At 35.9% G+C, this 21999-nt stretch overlaps 1 protein-coding gene across 8 annotated transcripts in view; it reads right to left on the bottom strand.

Annotated features, from left to right (window-relative positions):
- Positions 1–21999, bottom strand: part of DGKB (diacylglycerol kinase beta) — a 249659-nt gene that overhangs the window by 113630 nt on the left and 114030 nt on the right. For all 8 annotated transcript variants that reach the window (XM_063303710.1, XM_063303708.1, XM_063303712.1 and 5 more), the window contains one exon: positions 21661–21725. In XM_063303710.1, coding sequence (XP_063159780.1) covers positions 21661–21725 — 65 coding nt within the window. The remainder of the gene's footprint in view (positions 1–21660; positions 21726–21999) is intronic.

Raw genomic sequence — 21999 nt, forward strand, 5'->3', positions numbered from 1 at the left:
ACACTATGACTGGATGCATTATTTACAAATGTTATATTTTGCATCATCTTGACATTTGACAGATTCTGAGGGTTATGTCAGCTATGCTTCAGTGGGTAATAAAATACATTTACTCCTGAACCATTGAAAGAAATTCAACATCTTAGAATGAATATATATATATATTCTTTTGTGCCATGTCTATGGAATATTCATCTTTCTCTTTGGAGACAGATGATGAATGGCTGTAGTTCAGAGAATCATTTTATAAACTTCACATATAAAAATGTTTTCAATTAATTTACCCAATGCATTTTTTAAACTTTAGAAGTTTGACAACAAAAACAATTTCCCCATGCATTCCATTTATACATTTATGCATTCTTGTACAAAGAAGATAAACAGCAGAAAATAGATCCATTTGTACTTGTTCATGTATGGGGTTGGATTTAATCACTAACTAAATTACAGTAAAATGAGATTTTAAAATAGGAGATTATCAGCTAAGTTGATGAAACAATGATTATGAGCAAAATATATTTATTGTAAAGACTTTAGCACAGCAATAATGAAGAGCAAAAATTGGGCATTGTTTGCAGCTTCCAAAAAGAATGTAACAATGCTTAGCAATGGTAAAACACAAAATATAATTCTATAGTGTTTTCTCAAGAAATCTGTGTATGAATTTATCTACAACAATGGTACATTCAAATAGTATGACACCAAATAGCTTTAAGCTATTTAGCACCAGACCAGTCATGTTGACTGAATGTTTATGAGAGACATCATTTTTTACTATTATGCCTTCCAGATCTTTCCTTACGTGTTTATGCTTTCTGAGAGTTACAGTGTTAAATTTTCAGTATAATCTGCACAAAGTATAATCACATCTGATTATAATAAATGAAAATAAATATTAGATGTTGTGGATGAAGACACTCAAGAAGGAAATTGAGTTAAGAAGTTGTTGTTGTTGTTATTATTATTATCTTCTTTCTTTCTTTCTTTCTTTCTTTCTTTCTTTCTTTCTTTCTTTCTTTCTTTCTTTCTTTCTTTCTTTCCACATATATATGTCAACTCAAGGTTGCAAACATACCTAATACTCCTGCCTCCTATTTTCCTCACAACAACTCTGTGAGGTGGGTTGGGCTGAGAGAGAATGACTGGCCCAAAGCCGTCCAGCTAGCTACATCAACCTGACTCTGAAGAAAGCAAATTAGAATTAAGAGTAGCAGATTTTATAGGACTGCATGTTTTAATTTCATTTTTTTCTATAAGCAGACACATTAGCAGATGGAGAAAACAGTAAGAGTACTAAGAAGGAAAAAAGAAAATTTGAGGAAATATAATAGCTACAATTGGACATAACATTAAATTATATACTGTAGTTTATTCAAAGTAACATGAATGAGCTTCAGGGTTGCATGTTTACCCCTTGCCCCTGGTACAACACAGATAACTAGTAATTAGAAGTTTTTACTTCTGTTTTCAAACAAGAAAACATTTATAGTTTTGTCCATAGCCAACGCATGATCTGTGATTGTAGTTTATTTGAATAAATTGTATTTTAAAGTAACCCCAAGTTCTAATTTTAGACAAAACAAAATAAAAGTTAGTTGGAAATGGAAGCTGACTATATTTATTATACATATGCATATATAAAAAGGAAAAGAGAGTGGGAGAAAACAGCTTTGAAACAGTAAACTATAGCACAGCATTATGTCTGAAGTTAGTCCATCTCTTGGACGATGGAAAGGGATGAACTGAATGAATTCAAGGTTAGAATCTGGTGAGCAGGCAGCCACAAATCACTGTAAGTAAATAATTACATGAATTACATGAAAAAAATTAATGGGCAGAGATGGACAAATAGCAGTAGATTACAATCACTTAATTTTTAAAAACCACAATCTTAAAATTTCTTCATTAGGAAATTGTAATTAATTTGCCAAATGTGATTTCACAGGCAATCTTTATTTGACTAACTTTATTATGTTGATTGCATACCTCCCAAATATGTTTTCCAGAGAGATAATTACCTTAATTTGCATCTTGAAAGAATATCCTTGAAATGCAGAAGAATGTGGGAAGCGAAAAAGATAATCCAGAGATTTTAACCTCTGTTTATTGAATCTTATACCACTACTTATATAATTCAAATGTGAGGGTTAGAAAAAAAAACACTTTAATTCAGAAAAAACTACAAAACAAAACATTATTTCAAAATATTAAAATAATCCATTAAGTTTTATGTAAAGCATCACATGTTAGATACTTCCACATAAGTAGAGTTTGGATTTTATTCATTTTATTCATAAACTCTGATTATGCCCCAAACTATAAGGGTACTATAGCTCTGCAGATATTCTAAATTGTTAAAAAAAATAGATAGCAGCATGAAATGGGAGTCAGTGGGATAACTGTATAGAACGAAGGAAATTGACTTTTTCGTCTCTTGCTACAGTCCCATCGTAGTTTCAAGATGAAAATGCCCACTGGCACCACTGAGAGCTACGCTCTTGGGTTAAAAGCATCTTGTGAGATAGTGGGAATACAGTTGGGCCTTGGCAAAGAAGAAAAATAACCTTCTCCATCAACCTGAAAGTAGATAGTGGAGCAGAGGTTGAGAAGCTCCGTGATTCTGGTTATTTCAATCTTAGTGTATTTCCTAGCAGACCTCCTCCACCCCTGCCTCACTACCTACTTTTAGTTTGATGGACAAATATACCAACAAATCAGAGGAACAGTCATGGGATCACCACTCTCAGGACACATAGCAGAGACCATAATGCAGCATCTAGAAACTACCGCACTCCCACGCATACAACCAAAAGTATGGATCCAGTATGTAGACAACACCTTTGTCATAATAAAAAAGGAACAACTAGAGAAGGCACATGAAACAATCAACAACATTTTCAAAGGAATAACATTCACAACAGAAGAAGAAAACAGCAACATAATCTGTCCTACATAGCAGCTATTACAGTCCTTTCACTGTATGTTGTGGATGACTCCTGTGTTTTCTTCTTGGGCTGCTGGGTCTTCTGTTTTGCTGAAGATGTTTTGGAGGGCTTTAGTTGGTTTGTGTGCTATGGTGATGCTGTGTTGTTGTAACAGTCTGGTGGTTGTTTCTGAGATGTTTTTGATGTACAGCAATGTTATGCTTTTCATAGCTTGTGTTGGTTGTGCTGTAATGGGTTCAGTGGTCAGGCTCTTTTTGATAAAATTGTGTGGGTATCCCTTTTGTTGTTACTTTGATAATGGAGATCCTCCTGGATATCCTCATCAGCAGAGAAAATGATGGCAAATTAGAAATGCAGGTCTATCAAAAAACGAACCACACTAACCAGGTGCTCCATTATCAAAGTAACAACAAAAGGGATACCCACACAATTTTATCAAAAAGAGCCTGACCACTGAACCCATTACAGCACAACCAACACAAGCTATGAAAAGCATAACATTGCTGTACATCAAAAACATCTCAGAAACAACCACCAGACTGTTACAACAACACAGCATCACCATAGCACACAAACCAACTAAAGCCCTCCAAAACATCTTCAGCAAAACAGAAGACCCAGCAGCCCAAGAAGAAAACACAGGAGTCATCCACAACATACAGTGAAAGGACTGTAATAGCTGCTATGTAGGACAGACAGGAAGAAGACTAGCACAGCTCATCCATGAATACCAACTAGCAGTCAGAAGACACAATGAAAACTCCTTAATCTCACAACACATGGACAGACTCAACCACAGTTTCAACTAGCAAACTGTGAGCATCCTAGACCAAGCTAAATCCAAAAATGCTAGGGAATTCCTGGAAGCTTGGCATTCAGACTAATCAGCCATCAATAAACACATAGAGATGAACCACACTTACACACTATTCAAAAGAGACAATAAAAAAAGCTAAGAAGGAAACAAAAGACCAGACACATCCTTTCCAGGAGAAAACACCCAGATAAGCAGGGATTAACACCAGACAAACAATCAAGCAGAAAACAATACCCTAATCAAGGGACTGCCAAGAAAATCACACCCACACCAAAACTGGCAGGACAAGCTACTGTATATAAACAGGGAGCAAACCCCACACTTACTCTCACTGATGAGGTTACCTAGTTGGGTAATGAAATGCTACAAGCAAACAACCAAGCTCAGGGAGCACCAAGAACTCCACAGTCCAATCCTAAGCTACATATATTCTCTTCTATTGGAAGTAGAGATATTTTCCAGAAATGGTACCAGAATCTTAAAATCACAATATGGGAGCTTGAATGAGGAACAATACCTGGCACTTTTAATTAATTATGCAGGTGGACTGTAAATCAGCTAATCTGCCCTCATGATTTTAGTGAATTCACACTACTTCAAATTGCTGATCAGACTTGTCCACAATATGCCTGTACAGAGGATATTAAGAATACAGGGATCAAACAGCATGCCATGTTATCAGTGTGCATGTTGTCACAGCTTCTCAGCAAACTGTGACTGAGATGTATTAGTAGGTCAAAAGGGGAAAGCTCTTCAATTTTTTAGAGACCTAGAAAACAGCTGACATTTGAAGAGCTTAAGCTTAGTGGGAGGCCAACTGAATGGTTTCTCTTACTCATCCCCTCATTCCCCCCAAAAGAAGAGATAGATAGACAGACAGACAGACATGAAATCTGTTATTAAATAACTCTGGCTTATACCAGATGCCAACCCTCTGTTTGTTTTATATGATTCACTGTCTGTAGCCACTATAAAGCTCACATAATGATTTGGATAAAACCATAAAGAAATGTACTATGAATCTTGCTTCCTGGAGCTGCAGAGGTTGGGCCAAAGGTGAAATTTCAATGAATTACACTCATAAGTGCCCATGAATTATAGATGACAGCATAGCTAGATGCATTATTTTACCTCAAATTATGGCCATGGAATTGGATAGTTAGAAGAATTCTCTCTTTGGCAGCTTTATGAAAATGTTGGCAGCTTAAAGAGGTCGGACCAGACTAGGTCTACCTTAAAGAAACAGATAATTAAGTATATTCTATCTCCTAATCATCTAACACTACTTTCTGTCTTTTCAAAAGGTTAATATTGGAATTCTTTAAAACCCAAAGAGTCAGAAAAAATGTAATGACTTGATACAGCCTCTAACCTTTATTATTTCTGAATATAAATAATTCTGTTACAATTTCTACTGTTACTTTTCTGCCTGTAACATAATTTATTTGTCCAAAGAGGCCATGGATAGACTGGCAACAACAAACACTATTTTACTTTACAAACAGGATTTATTCATTCAAAAGGATTTATTGTTACTATTTTTGCCTCACTGCTAAAACATCCTGGGCAGCTACATTATGTTTTGTTTTTAAAATGCACTCTTTATTAAAACCAACAGGAACTGGAGAAAAAAAAAGTTTTTCAGAAAAGGAATTGGCTATGCCCAACAGCTTCTCAGAACAATCACACTTCATCTGACATTTGAATGTCATTACAAAAAGAGCCAAGTAGGTCTATTATGGCATATAGTTTGGTTTCCTCAGATATATGTGGAATATAAAGAGATATTTAAAAGATAACAATCTTCACTCTGAATTAAACACAGAAATGGCTTAGAAGTCAGAGAAGTTAATAACATGGAACTGTATGATCCAAATACCCAATGCTCAATTTTCAGATGTACCACTCACATATCAAAATGAAGACCTTTTTAAAGTCATCTTCTGTCATTCTCTATGAGTACCTGAGGTTACAGTGAAAGCCAACAGTATCAGATAGAATCAAATTAAGCTCAATAAAATCCATTGAAAAGATAAGCTAACACAGTTTGCAGTAGGTGAAGTCAACCATGGAAAATTCAATCAAGATATGTAATAACATCATATCAGGGTTAGTCAGATCAAGTAAAGTCAGAACAAGATATGTAAAATCACAGCATGCAAAATCAAAGCATAACTCAACTTTGCTGTTGTCATTAAAGTTATATTCTGCTTCCAGCATCTTCCTATATCACTGCCACACAATATAGGTGCCTGCTTATTTTAGCTGGGGAGCTAGGATTGTTTTTACACCTTGGGTGACCCCACTGGGATGGTATACTCTTGCCATACAATTCCAGTGTTCTCCTATCATTCCTTCCAGGAACACCCCTCCTCCTCACAATGAGGTAGCAGTATTTACTTGTCTGAAACTCCAAGCATGGGACATTTATTTTCTTTTTAAAAAGAAAAAGGGAACACAGAAATCTGCAGATAAATACCTGATCATGATAGATAAAATAGCTTAAGCTTGAACTGCTCTTATGCATTCATTGTTATTTTATACGTTGACTTTATTTGTAATACAGCCTGATAAACTAATTCCACTGATACAACATACAGTGATTCATTAATAATCTCTTTAAGTGTTGGTTAAAAATAGAAAATTGGTAACATATATATTGGCATAATATTTCACATTTGCAGTGGCATCAAAAATAAGTATTAATTCACCCCCGCAAGATAATTTTATGTGACTTTTTTTAAAAAAGAGTTTAAGTAGAAAAACTAATAATGGCAGCAAACAAAACTAAATCATAAGATGAATGAGCACTACTTTATTTTTTAGGTGCTCTGCCAATTTAGCTGCAGTTCTTAAACTTATCAATCACTTCCTATGTTCCTTTTAAAGAGTTTAAATGCTTAGGGATGGCACAATATATTAATAGGGTTTTTTTCCTAAAGGTGAAAAAGAATGACTTTTAAACATTAGTTTTATTTATTAGAAGGCTCACATGAAGAAGAAAACAAATTTAGCAAGCATCTAGACAAGTGGTCTGATTACACTATTCTAATCTGCAAACCTAATTATCAACTTTTTACAGAATAAAGGTACAGTATTAAAAGGCAAATTAATGCATTCTACACTGGCATAACTTCTCATTTATTAAATAATATTTTTCCTTGAAAATAAAGATGTTAAAGTTCTTTATATTAAGGAGACAGGTCATCTGGTTCCCATATCTCTAAAGCCTTTACATTGCTACTTCTTAAAATCAAGATTTCAGCTTTCTGAATATTTCAGTCAGCAACAGTGTAGCAGATCATTAAACACCAATGATGACAATTCTTTCCCTAAACCAGTAAAAGATCAATATATTCTGTATGGACTTTACACCATTTTTAACTCTAATGCATGTAAAAAATATCCCTTGCTCAGGTATATACTAGGGGGAGCCAGTTCAGTGTATTAGTTAAGGCATCAGGCTAGAAACCCAGATCTATGAGTTTTATTCCTGCCTTAAGCATGAAGCCAGCTGGATGACCTTGAGCCAGTCATTGTCTCTCAACCCTAGGAAGGAGGCAATGGCAAACCACTCCCGAAATCTCACCAAGAAAAGTCCTGGCAACACTGACTCACAGGCAACCAAAAAAAAAAGGTGGACTCAGCATTAGCACAATACATTTTTAAATGGTCATAAAAGGTTGGCTGCAAACAGAGCAAAATGAATCCCTTTAATTATAGCAATATTACAGCCAAGGCAATTATAGAGTAGTACACAAGAATTATAATTCATAATATATTCAACATTTCCCCAAGATAATATTTGAAATATATGAAGCCATGTCAGAAAGATAACTTCATCTGATTATCAATATATATTGAAATGTTGCTCATCAAATCTTGGAGATTTCATACTAACATCTGTTTCCCATCTGTCTTCCAAGAACCATAATGCCTATACAGGGATTCAAGTTCATCTGTTCTATATATCTGGAAATGGTAAACAGAATAGGCCTTTGACAAAGACCTTGATCAAGTGCCAAACACAATGCAGTATTTGAAAGCTCCAAGTCTGAAAGACAGCAGAGTTCCCTTGAAGCTTAACTGCTAATAAGTCCAATACTACATCCATAATATGGAATCCAGAAAACTCAATGAATGATCTTAGGAATCCACTTTTTTTCTATCATTGTGACACTTTAAATAATTTCATTTTTTTCTTTGTCTACACTTCTACATCAAATGACATGAGAACTAAAAGAAGTTAGTTTTACAGAAGTCAATTCCATTTAAAATGTTTTATTTCAATCATCATAAACTAAAAAGTTGTTAAGTTATCCATTTTTACATGTTTAAAATCAAGATTTTCCATTATAGTGTACTATTTTATTCCTCTGTTACATAAAACTGTGCAAGGTTAATTTTCAGACTTTTAATGTTTCCTCTTGAAGGAAAAAAACATAATGTAAATAATAATAATATAAGTATCTATGGTTCTCATTTACTCAATAGTACATATGAAACTTTGTAGTACATACATAATATATAAAATACATCCAATTTGTAAAATCAAAACTTAGTTCAGATTCAGATGTTATTTATAGAGGCATACAAGATGGTACATGCCTCATGAAAACACATTTTGAAGGATGTTTTTGCTAGTTACATTTTTGTACTTTTAAATGTGAAGATTAATGCCACATCTTACAATAAAAAGTGAAATATATAAAACTCAGGAATTTCACAGAGAGTGAAATATGTTTTGTTAGACCCAATTATTTTACAAAGTATGTAGGCATATTTCTAAAAGTGGTACTTATCCAAAGTATAACTATCATCACTTCATAAAGTACATTTCTCAAATATTTCACGGCATGAACTTGGAAAATTGAAAAATTCTATTTACTTGGAGTGGCAAGGAGTCAAAGAAAAACCTGCTGTTGATTCAAAATTGTGTTCTTGAATCATTATATCTTTTTGTACATCTCTCTTAGCCAGTCATCTGGTTCCTTTGTTATTGCCCATGGCAGTCCTTTCTTGTTTGGCATCAAAGTTTTGAGTCTAATTCACTTGATTGTGAATTTGTGATCAAAGCTGCTGAAACTAAAATCCCTGTGGTGGACTTACATGTAATTACAGCCAAGCAGGATGTAAACACCTTTGTGTTCCATGACTCTAAAATAAGGTAAAGCTACTCATTTTGGCTTCTTCAATCATCTTTCTCCTCAAACCTGGTCTAAATCTAATTGTTTCCTTTTTGATAATTATCTTTTCCCAGTGAAACTCAAAAGACCCTTTTGCTGTACTTAGTCACCTAAGCTCTGTATCACTATTTATATAGTGTTTTCCTTACTCCTTGTTAGTGAAACACAACTCCCCAACTCTATCTTTTCTTACTTTATTAGAGCAGCCTTCTCTAATCTGATGGTATATTGGAATTAGAACTACATGTAAGTTTAGTCATGCTGACTGGGAATGACTCAACATACATTTGTCATGTTTTGGAATGGTGCCTTAGGAGAACAAAGATGATAATGTGTCTTCCTTCTAGTGATCTCTTACTAGAGATGTAAGGGAACCATGGAGATAACCTTGAAGAAATTATTCAGAGACTGCTACAACAACACCATATTCAAAAAACATGTTTTGAACCTTGGAACCAGGGAACATACTGTATTAGGAAGACACTCAGACTGGCTCCTCCTTGACTTCCTGGAATTTAAAATGGAGGGAAGGGAAAACACAGTCAGGGTTGCAAGTTTCTGTTACAATTGCCCATCTCAGTAAAGAAAAGTGTTAGTCTTCTTGTGGAGTCTGAGGCTGACCAGATCAGGAAACAAAGGGCTGACACTGAAACACTGTCTGCCAGAACCCACTACAGGATAGATGATACTACACAGATAATGTAGAGCTCTGTGTAAGTGACATTGGTTTTGTTAATCCTAAAGAGCATACTACCCTTGAAAATTATATATCGACTTTCTCAATGGAGACCCACACAAGATCAATGAATAGATGTCATTTTCTTAATAGTACTAAAGCCTGTTTGTAACCAGCCTGAAGTAGCTCTAGAGAGATCTTCCTTTAAAAAAGAATGTCTTTAAAAATAAGGCCAGTCTAATAAAATCTCTACAAAAGCATATGGAGAATTACAAAGATAAGCCAACAGTTTTGTGGGATAATAGAACTCTGTAGAAAGCAAATCACCCCATGTCAGCCTTGTGAGGTAGTCCAGACAAGAAGAACACTTGGGAGTACTAGCTCTATCTTTATTGTAAGGTTACATTAACAGAAACTTGCAAGTGTGAAAGTACATCTCTCCCTCTTTGTAGTTACAGTCCAAGAAACTAGGGAGGGTCCCTTCTGAGATGTTTGCCACACCCCCATTCCTTCTGCAGGCTCAGCTGCCTCTTATCTGACCATTGCCTAGTCTGCTGCTCTTCCTCCTATCTCCCAAGGTCATTCCCACATACCATTACACCCATTTATAAGGGGAGCATTTTCTAAAATAGGATGAGATTAAGATTTATTAAGATTATTAAGATTTGTTTAAGATATGACAAAAACTAATAATGCTTTCAAAAGACTTAGATTTCATTTTATTCTTATATTACATATGATAGATGATAGATAGATGATAGATAGATAGATAGATAGATAGATAGATAGACAGACAGACAGACAGACAGACAGACAGACAGATCTCCAACTGCCTACCCCTGCCACTGTGAATTCAGTTTCTATAAATTCATTCAACCTGAAATGTAACAGCAAGATTTTCAAGCTTCCTGACTTCAAAGGAACTTTTCAAAGTTTATGGTGGATCCCTATCTTAAGTTGTCAAAGGATATAATGTTCTAGGAAAAAGAACTATGCTAAAAGGGAGGGTTTAAATTTCAAACACACACTTGATTTAGCAGCATTTTCTTGCTACATTAAACAGCCCATCAGTTTTTATTTTACTTTATTAAACACTAAACCAAGGGCATTAAGTACGTATTGATTTAACTTTATAATAAAATCTGACATCCTGGCTCAATTGAAACGTTCAGTCTTTATTATTTCTTGCGAGGTTAAAGTCTATTTAAAAAAAAGAAAAATTAAAGGAATATGTAAAGGAAGAATTAAGAATGAAAAGGTCATAGAGATGTATGTGTTAACATGTCAGACTTCACACTACAAACAGCAATAAACCTTGACATTCCAGATAATGAACTGCACTCACCAATTTCCTTATGGCAAAAGCTTCACAAACACAACACAGCTAGATAAGTCGCTTTATTGTAGTCAAGAAAGAAGTCACATATGAACAAAAAGTCTGTCTACTGCAAAACACAGCAACCAAGCCCCATCCATCCATCCATCCATCCCAGCTGCCCAGTTAAAGCAAGCAGTCACCTATATTGGGCAGCAGTGATATAGGAAGATACTAGAGGTGGATGATCACTTTAGTGACAATAGCAAAAGCATCAGTTCATACTGAGTGGGAGAAGAGAATGGTAAACCACTCCTGTATTTTTACCAAGAAAACCACAGGCATAGGGAATATAAAATGATTGACAATATCATGCCAGATGATGGGCCCCTCAGGTTGGATGGCACTCAACATGCTATTGAGGAAGAGCTGAGGATCTTTTGGAATAATGGGGTTTATGATGTGGCTAGATTAAAGCCTTTGGGAGTCTAGTTGCTGATGTTGCCATATAGGAAAAGAAAATCCGAAGCTGCAAAGGCAGAATTACAGTAGGAATGTGAAACATAAGGAGCATGAAGACAGGAAAGCTCAGCATAATGAAAGATGAAATGAATTGCCATCTTAGGCATCAGTGAACTGAGATGGACTGGGATTGCATAATTTCAATCAGAAGATCACACTTGTGTTAGTCAGGACATGAAAAACGAAGAAGGAATGGTGTTGCTTTTATAGTTAGGGTTAGGGTATAGCTCAAATGATACTTAGCTACAATGCAATTAATGACCGAATAATATCAATTAGACTTTGTGGACCACCCTTTAATATAACGATCATTCAAGTGTATGCTCTAACCACCAGTGCAAAAGAGGAGGTTGATGAATTTTATGATCAAGTTCAATTTGAAATTGACAGAAGATGCAAGCAAGATGTGCTGCTTGTGATTGGAGACTGGAATGGCAAAGTTGGAAACATGAAAGAGGAAAATATAATTGGACTGTATGGCTTAGGAAACTGAAATGAAGCAGAAAATCGACTTATCAATTTCTGCCACTCCAATGTTTTCTTCATAGAAATCCAATTGTCTATATTATTGCCAAAAGGAGGTGGAGGAGGTCAATTATAGCATCAAAGACATGGGCAGGTTCTGACTATGGGACAGCTCATGAACTGCTCATGTGCAAGCTCCAAGTTAAGCTAAAGAAGAAGAAGAGAGCCAGTCAGTTTCCATGATATGATCTTGAACATATACCTAACATTTTCAAGGAGAACATCAGGAATCACTTTGAAGTCCTGAACCTCATTGGCAGAGAACCAGAGGAATTATGGAATGAACTTAAAGAAGTTGTTAAAGATGAATATGAAAAGAGACTGCCAAAAATGGGGGGGGAAAAAAAACGGAAGAAAACAAATTGTATGTCAGAACAAATTGTGGAAATTGCCAAGAAGAGATGCAGAAAACTAAGGAAGTAAAAATCTCAGAAAGGAACTTAACAAGGGGTTTCAGAGAGCTGTTAGAAGAGACAAGAAGCAGTATTACAACAACATATGTAAAGACAGTGAAGATGGAAACAGACATGGAAAGTCTTTCAGAAGATCTCTGAACTCAGAAGGAAGTTCTAACCTCAAATTGGTAAACTAAAGGACTCCAATGGACAGATGGTAACTTATTCAAAGGAGATCAAATGACAGTGGAAGGAGTGTACCAAAATACTGTATGGTAGAGATGTCAACATCCAAATACCTTAGAAGATATTCCCTTCTTATAAGAACCTCTAGTACTAGAAGATCAGCACTCATGTCATTACCAAGTTAGAAGGCTGCAGGAACTGATGGAATACCCACAGAAATATGGCAAGCAACAGAAGAAGAATCAGTCAAGGTCCTAACCAAGCTATGCCAGCAAATCTGGAGAACAACACAGTGGCCAACAGATTGGAAGAGGTCAATATGCATACCAATACTAAAGAAAGGAGACTTAACAGTACATGCAAACTATTGCACAATGTCCTTAACTTTGCATGCAAGCAAAATAATACATGGAAAAAGAGTTACCAGATGTTCAAGCTGGCTTTAGAAAGGACAAGGAACATAGGACATTATTGCTGATGCACTCTGGATAATCAAGAAAGCCAACAGTCAGTATGTGCTTCACTTATTATAGAAAGGCCTTCAACTGTTTTGATTGTGCCAAGCTGTGAGGTGTGCTTAGAAAAATGGGAATCCTAGAACATCTCATTGTCCTCATGAGAAATGTATATACGTATCAGGAAGCCACAGTGTGCGCAGAACATGGTGAAACAGATTAGCTCCAGGTTGGCAAAGGAGTGTGATAAGGCTGTATACTCTCCCCTTATTTATTCAACCTACAGAATGTGGTGAATATATACACAGGAAAGCAGGATTGGGAGAAGGTGAGTATGGGTTTAAACTTGGAGGAAGAAACATCAATAACCTGTGCTAAGCTGATGACACTACTCTAATCACCGAAAATACAAAGCTCCTGGAATAAATGTCAAGGAGCACAGGGTAAAAATGAGACTAAAATTAAATATAAAGAAGACCAAACTAATGACAACAGGTATGACAACCAGCCTTAGAATTGACAATGAAGATATCAAAGTGGTGAATAGCTTCTGTCTTTTAGGATTACACTGCAGAACAGCACTTGGTAGAGCAGCCATGGAGGTCTTGGAAAAGATATTCAAATGCCATGATGTGTCTTTACCTAAACATAGATCAGAATCATGCAAGCCATAGTATTCCCTGTGGCACTCTATGGAAGTGAAAGTTGGATTTTGAAGAAACAGGATAGGAAGAGTACTGACAGTTTTGAACTTTGGTGTTGGAGAAGACTTATGAGAATACTGTGACAGCCAAGAAAATTAATGAATGGATCATCAAACAAATCAGCTCAGAGTTCTTACTTGAGGCACAAATGACTAAGCTTAAATTATCTTACTTCAGACCCATTATGCAAAGACCCAGCTCTCTGGAGAAAGCTATAATGTTGGGAAAGGTGGAAGGAAAGAGAAGAAGAGGATGACCAGCAGCAAGGTGGAGGCAATCAGTTACAGTGGTGATGGGTGCACTGTTGGGAGACTTGAAAAAAGGGTTAGGAACAGCTTGTCATGGAGGAAATCTATCTATGTGGTTGCTAAGAGCTGACAACATTTGATGGCACATAATCAATCAATTAATCAATTTCCTCCATTGACTAAATCAAATGGAGCTACCTTCAGAAAACTGTCAACTCATGCAAACAACAACTGAACTGCCAATTGCCTAGCCCGCTATCCCATTAGGATATTCTTAATTGGCTAATCCATAGGCTTTAGTGGGAAAAATGGCCAAATCCTAAACACCCTCACTTTAGATTAAGATTTAGTTTCTCTGGAAGGACACCCTTGTGAAATTTTCCACCTCAGTTGCTTAAACATATCATTTGTTGTTCCACTTCTGGCAGCAAAGCAACTTCAGCTGAGAGCTGTGCTTCAGCACCACGACCAACCCACTGCTGCTTTCTCTTGCATTTGCCCTGAGTGGACATGCAGGCAGCAAGAATAGCAAGATACATAAACATCTACTCAACCCTCTGTCATCTGTGTGGGTAACTTGGATGAATTAAGCTTGAACTGGAGAAGCAATATCCCTGAGGAGCGGCTACATACAACAGTATCCACATTGCTGACTGAACTCTGTGGACATTAGATCCACTAGGTAGAATAATAATTTGTTGTAATTTCCTATAACCTCTAAAGAGCAGGTGGCAACATTCAGACTAGCTCTTCATTCTCAACACACATGATTCCATTAATTTCACTCAGAATGTAATGAAGATTTTTTTTCAAATATTTCTCTTTCATTCATTAAATGTTCAGGAATAGCAATGCTAATGCACACACACACAAAAAGCAAGTAATCATGTCTTGTTCTAAGAATCACAGTCCTGGTACTTTGATTTGGTAAGGGCCCTCTTCATTAATGCCATCACTCATCTCTTAGAGCTCCACTTTGCAAAAAAGATGCTAAAAATATAAGACACCAGCATGAGTCCCAATATAAACAGAGAAATCTTATGTAATCTTCCCACAGAAAGTTTAAATATCTTGTAAACAGTATGATTTAGATTTTCCAGAGCTAAGTGATGTCAGCATTAATTATGAAGCTATATTCTTTGGCCAGAACTCTAAAGCATTTATCAAACTTATTCCAATTAGAAATAAGAGTAAAGGAAAACTATGTACATGCTTGATTCAATAGAACGTTTTATTAAATATAATTATGTATATGTTTACATATACATTTATACTCCTTTGTTCATTAGTTCAGAGTGGCTCCTAATCTAGTTTAAAAAAATTCTGGAAGACAAGTTTCCTGTCCTTTCACTCAGTGGAGAGCAATGTGCCCCATTCATTATCATTCTGAATCATCCTTTGAGACCTCTCCTGTTAACGAGGGGTCCCAAACCTTCAGTGAAGTCTTTCTAGGGGATATAGAGATTACAATAAAAGAAAATGAGAAAGAAAACCTGGCAATTTATTTTGGGGTCTAATGCATTGTTTATTACCTGATTTAAAATGTTCAGAAATTGACAAGTGTTACCCAATGCATAACTTCATGAAAACAAATTCAGCTGAATGCAACAAAAACTTATTTCACTCTGAAATAAATGTGGTTTATAAATTTGAGGTATTAGACAACATCTATACAATCCTACTCTCGGAATAGCAGAGTTGCAACTAACTCCCTAATGCAGATGGAAATGCATTTGGTACATTTTATTTTGTTCTGAGATTCAGCTGTGTTTTCTTTCTGCTAAAAACTCTCTATAGCAGAGGCAGGGAAGAACAGTAGGTGAACACATGTAACTCTTCCTGGGAGGCAGGTTACTCTATCTCTTTAGCATTTAGCAATTTTGCATTTGCAAAACATAGCAACATGGATCATAAGTACATAAAGAGTTTATGTATAGGCATCAGGAGCCAGCTCCACAGCTTCCTCATACTTGTCAAGGATGATGTTTCTTCAGCTTTTGCATCTTGAACATTTAGTATAGAAGCAACAGAGGAGAGAACAGCTCCACTACTATAACTTGTTTTGTAAGAGCTAGAGACTGAGACTTGCGCTGAAGGTCTGAAGTCCTAGCAATAGAACAAGACTAATTCCCTGTCATATATTTTCACAAACTGAAGAGTAAGATGGACATGAGTTTAATTTTACAAGCATCCTAATGCAAAGGCATGAAAAACAATTTGACTGAATAATGCTACTGCTAAAAATGCAAACTATGAGAGAATCAAAAGAAAGCTTTTATTTTCATAAATGCGATACATGTTTTAAAAAAAGACATACGCAAGTCAAATGGATTATCATACAAGCAGGACATTTCAAAATTATTTTAAATGTAATAGATATGCTACAATTCCGTGGGCCTTCTTGGGGCCAACATGCTGCATAAAAGTCAGAATACCATAGTGCTACAAGAGATAGGGAAATTTGCTCCCATGCCTAAAGGAAGAGTAGAGAGGTTAATTAAATTCTTCTGTATTTTGGATTAATGAATGAGCTGTAAAAAGAGATAAAGTCATTATGCTTTATATCTAGGGCAAGTATTTACAAGCTACTGACGTGTATGTTCAAGCTCAGAAAGAATTATGAGTTACAGCAACATAAACATGGAGGAGCAGGCAGATTGGTTATGACTTGCATATAGTTGAGACTGGATATACAGTACATTACTGTTAATATACATCTAGCTTTCCTAAGGTTCATTTGCAGTTCTGTGAACTGTACATATTCTAGAAAAAGCTGTCCATATTAAAATGGACCATCCTGTTGCTTTCTATAACGGTAGTGGAATCCCGCTTGCTGAAAGTTTTAAATTACGAGTTGGATAGCCACCTATCAGGGATGATCATCTAATGGATTCCGGTACTGAAAAGAGGATTGGAACAGATAATTTCTAAGGATCCTTCCAACTCATATCTTATATAACTTGTCCTAGAAAAGTGGCCTATAAATAAACAAATGATAAAACTCATTTCCATCACCTTTTCAGTCCTTGAGATATAATCACATGACCTGGCAATTCAAAAACAAATATATTCCTCATTTGTTGTTTATTCGTTTAGTCGCTTCCGACTCTTCGTGACTTCATGGACCAGTCCACACCAGAGCTTCAACGTCAACACCCCCAGCTCCCCCAGGGACGAGTCCGTCACCTCTAGAATATCATCCATCCACCTTGCCCTTGGTCGGCCCCTCTTCCTTTTGCCCTCCAGGGTGTCCTGTCTTCTCATTATGTGGCCAAAATATTTCAGTTTTGCCTTTGATATCATTCCCTCAAGTGAGCAGTCTGGCTTGATTTCCTGGAGGATGGACTGGTTGGATCTTCTTGCAGTCCAAGGCACTCTCAGAATTTTCCTCCAAAGCATCTATCTTCCTTCTCTCAGCCTTCCTTATGGTCCAGCTCTCGCAGCCGTATGTTACTATGGGGAACATCATTGCTTTAACTATGCGGACCTTTGTTGTCAGTGTGATGTCTCTGCTCTTAACTATTTTATCGAGATTTGTCATTGCTCTTCTCCCAAGGATTAAGCGTCTTCTGATTTCCTGACTGCAGTCAGCATCTGCAGTAATCTTCGCACCTAGAAATACAAAGTCTTTCACTGCTTCTACATTTTCTCCCTCTATTTGCCAGTTATCAATCAAGCTGGTTGCCATAATCTTGGTTTTTTTTTGAGGTTTAGCTGCAAGCCAGCTTTTGCACTTTCTTCTTTCACCTTCATCATAAGGCTCCTCAGTTCCTCTTTGCTTTCAGCCATCAAAGTGGTATCATCTGCATATCTGAGATTGTTAATGTTTCTTCAACCCTAATATTCCTCATAGACAGCAGCAAATAGTTAATATATCCCAATATATGTTTTTGGATGCTTATGCTAATATTACATTAAGTCCCTTCAAATAGGTAGTGTTGTGTCTGCATCATAAATGTAAACATTTTTGATATCTTCAAGGTTAACGGTGCAACCAAGAAGTGTAATCTCTCCCATAGATGAAAACAATTACTATTCCTTCCCAGTATAATTAATTTCCCAATATAATTGTAGTGCTAATCTGTTAAGTTATTAGTAGATGTACAATGCAGTACTAGCCTGCCCTAGCTCATCATTTCCCCTTTGAGAGGTTAATTCTGCCATGACATAGTTCTCCACTTAAAACATTGATTAAACTATAACTGGCAATATAAAGTTCATTAGAAAGAAAATGACAGTAACAGATTTCTGTGCAGCTTTAGCTTATATCAAGTTATTAAGCACCAGTTTTAAGTGCTGGAGTTGAACTTAAAAATAACAGCTACTGAAGGACCATTGATTTAATGAATAAAAGAATATATTGTTGACACACTGGAATGGGAGGCAGGACCCACTGAGGTACTCAAAGCTATCCAAGTAATGTAGAAATTTTGCCTGCCTGGCATTATTTGAAAAAAAAAAGGATTTTATTGACATTGGCCTATAGCATATGGATCTGTTATGAATCAACAGTTTGTACTTTTGGAGTATATGCCAGGCAATTTTTCAATTCAGTGAGAAAACATGCTTAACATTAAAAAATGTCTGGATCTGTCAGCCTGTGGTGCAGATTATGATTCCCCTATACTGACAGTAATGTCTTGTCAGACTACTATTATTTCATGAGTACACTTCAAAGGCAATCACTGCCCCCCACCCCCAAATGATCCTATAAGAGATTAAGAACTATCATTATTTTCCCAAGAAAAAATAGATTAAAGCTATATATTTAATTTTCTAGCATTTCTGAGGTTTCATATATATTGGGAGCCTGTACATTCTACTACCAGAATTAGTATTTATTGTCTGTGACTGTCCCTGATATTGATGTCCTCATTATTATAGTATACTCTATTCCTACAAACAGCTATCATTCCATACTGCCAGATCACAACGGACTCTGAAGCTGGTACATGTCAGGTAGGGAAGCATAATTCTGTCTCCCAGTCTAAAAATCTAGTTTCCCTGTTGCACAAAAGGGCCTGAGCCAGTTCTCCTCCATCATTGTTTCTAATTTGCAATAGCAAATCTAAAAACTCCAAAGAGGTACCCAGACACAGGGAAATCAGTTTCCATACAGATTCTAAAGCATAATCTACCATTTAAATTCAACTACATGCTGATAGAACTGTAGTTTGAGTTCATCAGCCTACTAATTTCAGTGCCCAGCTCTAGACCCTTCTTGATGCCCTTCTGATATGTTAGCATGCCTAAGCTTTGGAGTCATGCATTCAAGGTGAACATCTGCAACAGGAAGAATTGTCTATCAAGGGATGCCTGCTTGTTAATTTAGAATCCAACTTTCTATATCATACAGGGAACCTTCACAGACAAAAAAAAAAAGAGTTTCCTGACTATGACTATATGAGGGCCCGTGCAACTCTGAAGGTAGAACTAAGTGGAAAGAATGTAATAACTGAGATTTAAGCATGGATAGGACATTAAATTTAGGAAACCAAACATGGAGGAAATCTTCCAGTTCACATAGAATCTCATTGCTGCTAGCCACTTCACTATAGTGGGTTTGGCAGCATAGGACCAAATTTGCCTGATCAGCATCCCTTAGGTTCCTGTTTTATAATATGAAATGTTATTTCACCCTTCTCACAGAGGTAAACATAGTTGTGTGCCTACTCTGTTTAACAAAAATAATATTTGGAACAATATTCCATATGCAATACATAAGAAAAAACATGCAATGTGAAAAGTTTCAATTTTTGCAGATTTTAAACAGAGGGGACAGAGGGTTAGGCTTCTTGGTGATAAGCAACCTCTATAACAGTGGCATTCAACTGCTCTCCCTTGTGATGAGAATGAAGAGGCTCCTGTCAGCACACAAGTACTGTATGCAAGAGGAAGGAGAACATCTGCAGCTGCCTCATAAGTGTTCTGCAGCGCCTAACAGTAAATTGCCAGCCTGGGGATCTTCAAATACCACCCACTGCATCATCATATCATGCTGGTCAAAAGAGTCAAATATTTAATATGTCAGAACAGTTTATCATTTAGAATGGGACCTAGTGCAGTTGCAGTATCTCATAACAATTGCTTGTATAAAAGCAGAAAACCCCCCAAGATTTTAACATGGTCTGACAAGATTTTATACTTCTTTCCCTCCCTTCTTCTTTGCTTATTATCTGCTACAAGGAAAGGGCTTTGTCCTCATTCTGAATCTGGCATCCTTTCAGTGCTTATCTCATAGAATTGTCCCCCATACTCAAACTCACACACAATAAAAACGAAAGCAAACAATGAGTGGGTTCTGATGTTTTGGGACAGCCAATTAAATTGTGAATGTGTATGAGTAGGGAAGACACAGCTCACTTTTCATAGTTTGAATTTTGGCATGGTGGCTTCTTCCAACCAGAACAATTCAGTTTCTTATCACTTTGTTTGTGAGCTTCTTCTTTAGCTTATGGGTGGAAGAAGCCTATGAGCTTCATTTAGAAGACATTTCAATCTAAAAATAAATCAGAAATGACGATTTCCATTTGGCCAAGTCCCCACCTAGCCATTTCTATCTATGGTGTCCAAATACAATCAGAACCATGTTATATTTTTAGGACCATCACATTTATTATACTTTAATCTTTCATTGACTGAACTCCATTTCATCAAATATATTTGTCCAGAGTCTAATTTAGACTTATTTTTGCCACAAGTATTCTAATTTTTATTGTACTCCTCTTTCTGATTAGTATCTCATTATTTGACCTTTTGGTGTTTATAAAGATTTCATACCACTGCAAGTTTATGTGTTTGTATAAATATATACAGTATATGCATGTGTATGTCTGCATTTATGTGTCTGTGTGCATGTGCATGCGTACATGCATAATGCTGTTGATTTGTTTGATTCTGGCTTAGCAAGCTGTGCAAAATCAATCAATTATGGCACTCTTAACAAGCCATGGTTAAGCAATCACTCAACACAATGTGTGGACACACTGTAACTGAGAATGAATATTTAATAATACATAATAAGATGTTTAGCTTATTCAACTTGGTTTCTCCTAAGTAAGGGGTGCCGAAGGAGACCTTACATGGCTTACAGGGTTTTTATGTGTTTTTATGTTTTTTTGTATTGTGAACTGCTTAGAATCACAAGGTTGAGTTTGGCAGCTATATAAATTCCATAAATTAATAAATATAATTTAAAAGATTATGATGACTAATTCAAGTTTGTGAAGGTGATAATATTCTTAGTACTTAAAGTTCTTGTTGTTTATCTGAATTCTTACAGAAAAAAATTAAACCCAACTATTCCATTAGCCCAGAGCTTGAGTAATTATATCTTATGTTATCGCATAATCTAGCCTTCTGTGACCTGGCAAACCAAACTAAATTTATTAAGGTACATAATTGCAATACTGAACATTGTACTCATATTACAAAGCCCACATTTCCAAAAGAAAACTCAGTAACTGAGAAAATATTTATATCAAAAATATGTGAAGATTTATTAAGGTCAGAACAGAAATAAAAAGTTACAGGACTGCTGGTAAGACATGGTGTAAGGCACCATGCTAATATGAATTTATTTTTGTGATAAAGTCACAATTTCCTTTATCTGGCACATACATCAATGCCACTACAAAATAATTCACTCTACTTATGTAAGAAAGAAAAGAAAAAATCTGCTCTCACCTGCTATTGAACTTCTCTGGATGTTTTTCTCGCATAATGTGAAATCTGTGAGCAATTGAAGCATCCTAAAAGAAATTTTAAAAAATATAATAAGAATATTATTTTGGGTGCATTGGAAGATACAAAATATTGTCAACAACACTATGAACCAAGTACGAAAAGTACTCCCTGGTCCATGTTTATTATTTTGAGAATTCATACCATCTTTCCAATAATAAAATTTTTAAAATCTAGCATTTAAAATAAATGTTGGTGAACTACAGTATAGTGTCATCAGAACACAGTATTTAAATATTAACAAATCATCCAAATACAGAACTTCTATAAAATGGCAATACA

Source organism: Candoia aspera, chromosome 4, assembly GCF_035149785.1.
Source record: "Candoia aspera isolate rCanAsp1 chromosome 4, rCanAsp1.hap2, whole genome shotgun sequence".
Taxonomy (NCBI): domain Eukaryota; kingdom Metazoa; phylum Chordata; class Lepidosauria; order Squamata; family Boidae; genus Candoia; species Candoia aspera.